The sequence below is a fragment of the Phytophthora sojae genome, assembly GCF_000149755.1.
Source record: "Phytophthora sojae unplaced genomic scaffold PHYSOscaffold_29, whole genome shotgun sequence".
Lineage (NCBI taxonomy): Eukaryota > Oomycota > Peronosporomycetes > Peronosporales > Peronosporaceae > Phytophthora > Phytophthora sojae.
In genome coordinates, this window is record NW_009258143.1 from 60,458 (window position 1) to 65,522 (window position 5,065).

Sequence of the window (5,065 nt, forward strand, 5' to 3'; positions counted from 1 at the left end):
GCCTCCCAGTACGCCTGAGCCCAGTGCCGGAGCCGACGTAGGAATGGGCGGAACGCCGCGTCTCCGGACGCGAAGAGAAGCGCCTCAGCGGCTTGAGCGAGGTAGCGCCACGGCGGAGTCGCGTATAGCGCGTCCACGTTGGCCAGAGTCACGAGGGCGCGGTTCCAGTTCGCAGGCGCGGGGGGAACACGGCGCCGAATGATCCAGCCGGGCGGCGGCAGGAAGAGCGTTCGCAACTCCTGCACGGTGATGAGATGAAGGTGGAGACGTCGTACCCGCTTGGGCCAAGGAGCGTAGCGAGGCTGCCGCCAGCCAGACGGAGTTCCGGCAGGCGGAATCACAGGGTCGAAGAAGGGCGCCGCCGGAGCACTCCCCGCCGAGCCGCTGGAGGCGGTGCTCGAGGACGAGGCGCGGGGCGACGAGAAAGCGGACGAGGCGTTGCCACTGGAGTAGCCCGAATCGCCCGGACCGGTGCCTGGTCCAGCTCCGGCTGCCGCACGGCCCCTCGACGAGGAGTGCGTCGGCCGTGCAGGAGAAGCGTGACGCGAGGTCGCCGACCCCGCCGAGTGCGCCGACCCCGCGGCGTGCGCCGAACGCGTTGAGCCGGCTGAACGCGTCGATGCCAAGGAGGGCGAGCGAGAACGCGAGCGCAAGCGTGGAGGTGAGTGCGAACACGAACGAGAGGCCGAGCGGGAACGCGAACGCGAAGCAGAACGGGAGCACGGGGGTGTCCGGGAACGTGACTGTGAACGTGGAGGCGGACGCGCCGGCGACCGTGAGCGAGACCCGGGGCTATGCAGCCGGCGCCGCTTGGACTGAGCTCGCCGCGCTTGGTCCTCGCTGTCCGAAGACTCGGAGCCGAAGAGCGACGCGTCCTCTCGTGCGCGCGCTGCAGCTGCAGCGGCCGCAGAGGGCGTAGCTGCAGATGAGGCCTGCGCAGCGGCGTTGTCGGAGGCCGCAGTGTCGGCCACGGTAGAGAGCCGTCGACTACGTCGAAGGGGCGAAGAACCAGACGACGTAGCGGACGCCACTCCTGACGACCTAGACGCGTGTGACTGAGAACCCGAACGACTCGACGCGCCGTGTCGAGGTCGCCGAAAACCCGACGAGGACGAGGCAGCGGACGAAGTCGGAACAGGACGGGAGCCCGAAGGACCTGCTGGAGGGCAAGCGCCAGTCGTCGAGCCCGCCGTCGAAGCCGACGTGCCCGCCCGGGCACCAGAGCTCGACGCAGTTGGAGCAGGAACAGGAACAGCGGATGCCACAGGAACTGCTGCGGACGTAGGAATAGCAGGGGGAGGGGGATCGCACCTTCGATCTCCGCCGTGAAAGTAGCTTCGAGTCGCCTGACCAGGTCACTGGTGTCGATCTGCCCGCCTACACTCGTTACGACGCCGGCGAGACGATCAGCAAGCTCGTCGCGCACCCGCCGCGCCAGCTCTCGGCCCCGACGCGCGTCTCGAAGCATCCGACGCCAAGCCACAGCGCGTTCGTCGCGCTCTCGGATGGCCAAGTCGCGCTCCTCCTCCAGCTCGGCGACGCGAGCGCTGAGACGATGGGTCTGGGCACCGACTGCTCCTCGACGCTGCTGAGACGACCGCCGCATGGACAGCCACCAAGCTCGATACTGCGCCGCGCGAGATGTGGCGCAAAGTTCGCCGGCTTGAGCCCGCGCCATCTCGGACTCGGCGGCCACACGGAGAGTCGTAGCAGTAGCCACTGACTCCTCCAGCTCGTGGATACGCGTCGCGCCGCGGCGGAGCTCCTCGGTGTGGGCCACTAAGAGCGCGTTGACGCGCCGAAGGTCGTCCTGCAGCGGGACGTTCAGGTTCTGGGCCGCCTCGATCTCCATGCGGCTCTGAGAAAGCGACGCACGGGCCGCGCGGAGCTCTTCGTCGACAGGGGCGCGCTGATGCTCCAGAGCGGTCAAGGCCTGACGAGCCTGATCACTCTCGGCGACGGCAGCGTCTCGCCGCTGCTCAAGGGCGGCCACGGCTTGACGTGCCCGGTCCCTCTCGGTGACAGCAGCGTCTCGCTCGCGTCTCAGGGCCGTGGAGGCGCGACGCACTTGATCTCGCATGTCGAGGGCCCCGTCACGCTCTTGCTCGACGACCATGAGAACGCGGGTCACGCGGTCACGCTCGGCGAGAGCGGCGTTGCGCTGCTGCTCGGCAGTGGCCACGAGCTGCCGCATGTGATCTCGTTCAGCTTCGGCGGCGGCCACGCGCGGTTGGACAGGAGCGAGGGCGACTTGGGCGGCTGCGAGGTCGACGCGAAGGTCGTAACGCTCGGCGCGCGCGTCGTCGCGCCCGCCTTGTGCAGCAAACAGCCGTGCTAGCGACACGTTGGAGGGAAGCGGCGTAGCAGGAGCGCGCGCGAGTTGGGCAGTCAAGTCAGTGACCTGGTCTCGTGCCCCCCGGAGCTGAGCTTGAAGATCACGATACTGCTCTGTCGAGGAGCCTCGCTCGGCGCAGAGTAGAGCCTCGGCAGCGTCGGCGCGCTCAGCACGAGCGCGGAAGTCGGCCACTCGGTCCTCCAGGACGGCGTAGTCCCGCTCGGCGTGCTCCTGGGAGAGGAGCGCCTGCTCGAGCCGGATCATGCCTGCGCGATAACCCTCGCGAGCACGATGCAAGATCGCGAGATTGAGGTCATGCAGCACGGACGCGTGAGTAGCCAAGCCCGCATTGTGCGCTGAGACGAGTTCGTACTGGGCGCGCAGCTCCTGGTTCTCGCGCTGGAGAGTGTGCGCGTCGGCGACAAGAGCAGTCACCGAGTGGACGGGGGCGCCTGAAGCCGGAAGCTGGACTTGGGGCACGACGGGGAGGCGAGGACGATGCGCGCCGAGGGCACAAACCGCGCAGCCAGCGGCCTCGAGGTCGTCGGTGTCAAGCTCTTCTTCCTCCAGGTCGATGTCGTTGACGTCGACGTCGCGGCGGCGAGCCATGAAGCTTGGAGTACCGCGAAGCGGACTGCGAGGGCAGAAAACGCGATGGTGTCGAGACGAAGCGAAGGCGCGGGGCAGGTTCTGCGACGACACACCCACCTGGGGAGTGCGCGTGCGTGGCAGCGGGACCAATATGGTGTAGTACCCCGCGGAAGAAGTGGGCGCGCCGGGCGCCGGAGGAAGAAGGCGCCGGGACGCGAGTGATGGACTTCGACGCGGCTGATGGAACGCGACGCGGATGGATGGGCGCGACGCAGGGCCGAGCTCGACGGGAAAGTCGGCGTGGGTGATGGGCCGTGAGACACGGTGCCAGAATCCAGTGCGATGCGTAATCATCCGACGGGTCGACCAGCGCGCCCGGTTCTGTAAAACGCGCCGACCCTAAACCCCGCCGAGCAAAACGCGCCCTAACCCCCGCCGACCAAAACGCGCCGAGGTAAGATCTTGATTGCGCCACGTAAATCAGATTGAAGCACGGTAGTGCAAGCACGACAGAAGTAAGGATAGGCACAGAACGGTAGGCTTAGCAAGCGGTAGTACAGAGTAGCCAGTAGCAAGGACATAGGATAGGGTAAGGACTCAGTCCCGAAATTTATCTGAACCACAAAGACCTCCCGTCTTCTCCGAGGTTCCAGGGGAACCACCAAGCGCCGGCAAGTAGAGCCGCCTCGATATCGCGGCCCCCCGTCGTTTGCTGGTTCGGGTGCTCACCCCCCACAGACCCGTGCTGGAACAAAGGCACGTTAAACGTATACCGTTTAGGTGGGCGCCCGATAACGCGGTGCCTAGGCGAAGGACCGCACTGGCCTGATAACCGCCGTGTACAAGACCCCCGTGTAGGCCCGATAACGCCACAAAAGCCCCAGGAAACGCCGGCCCGATAACGCCGCACGACCGACGCGAACGCCGAGGCAACGCCGGCCCGATAACGCCGCACGCCCAAGGCTCGACGCCCTACGACAAGGAACAAGCGTCAACACAAGAACCCCCAACTCCGAAGCCTGCGAAGACTTGGGCCTGTATTTCGAAGATACGCTACTCCAACAACCGGGAATAATTTGCTCGGCGCGACCGCTATCCAGACGCGCCGAGTTTGTGCTAGATCGCATTCGCGAGATTTCTGCGAGGGCGCTACTCCACAATCTTGTGATATAGTGAGAGGTGACGCTCCACGTATATGGTTTAATTGGTGTACCGGCTGTATGGCCGGCACTGGCTGTATGGTCGTGGGTGACTGTATGGTCGACCCGGACTGTATAGTCAAAGTTAGCTGTATAGCTGTAGGTGGCTGTATGGCCGACCCGGACCGTAAGGTCAAAGTGCCAGCGCAAGCGGCGCTGGCTCCGCTGGTGCCCTTGTACCTACCTGGTGAAGTCGGTGTTCCGGTGGTGGAAGAGGTCGGAAAAAGGGCAAAACAGGTGCTCTCACGGAAAATTTTCCGCTCGCGCGCCGAAAGTCGCCCGAGAAGTTCGCGTTTGACGAGCCAGCTTCCAGTGACGACATCTCCGACGACTCCTTGAAATGCATCACAGTGAGCCCACGTGACCCCAGGCGACCACTGAAGATCGCCATCAGCACCGCAGGAGTAGCTTGAAACTTTACCGCCTCCAGCTCCCGCATCCATAACACAAACGACATCGCAGACAGGGGCGTACCTGTCTCCGTGCCGACTGCGCGGAACATCCGGCTCGCCGCCAGATGATGAGCTTGCGGTGGGTTGTAGTCGCCCTTCGCCTTTTTCGCACCTTCGGGGAAGCTTGATGTCGTCAGGTACCGCATCTCCGCCGGCGGCATCTCCCCCTTGTTGTTAGGAGCCGTGGGAGCCGAGGGGTCTGCATGCAGGCGTGACGTGACGCGACAGGGAGCTGAGGAAGCCCTTGCCCGGCCACCAGCGCACGCAGACGTTCCACCTCATCTTGCAGCTCTTGCAATTGCGCACGAACAGCAACGCCGTCCTGAGGGGCGATGTCGTCGGTCGCCACCGAGGCTTCGTTGGGGGTCGTCGCGAAAGCCGTGCTCCCATCGACGGGCGCAACAGTCGCCTCGAGCGCAGTGCCAGGCGAGAAGGAGGCCATGAAGGAGTTCAGGTCGAAGCCGCTGTCCGATCTCGGCGTCGGCACC

General features: G+C 65.3%; 1 protein-coding gene across 1 annotated transcript; it reads right to left on the reverse strand.

Moving 5' to 3' along the window:
* Positions 1 to 987: 987 nt before the first annotated feature.
* PHYSODRAFT_248069 (hypothetical protein) lies at positions 988 to 2,944 on the reverse strand (the record flags this gene model as incomplete). The annotated part of the gene is made up of 2 exons (XM_009541698.1): positions 988 to 1,041; positions 1,157 to 2,944. The coding sequence occupies 2 exons, from the start codon at positions 2,942 to 2,944 to the stop codon at positions 988 to 990; spliced, it is 1,842 nt and encodes a 613-aa protein (XP_009539993.1).
* Between the last annotated feature and the right edge of the window lie 2,121 nt (positions 2,945 to 5,065).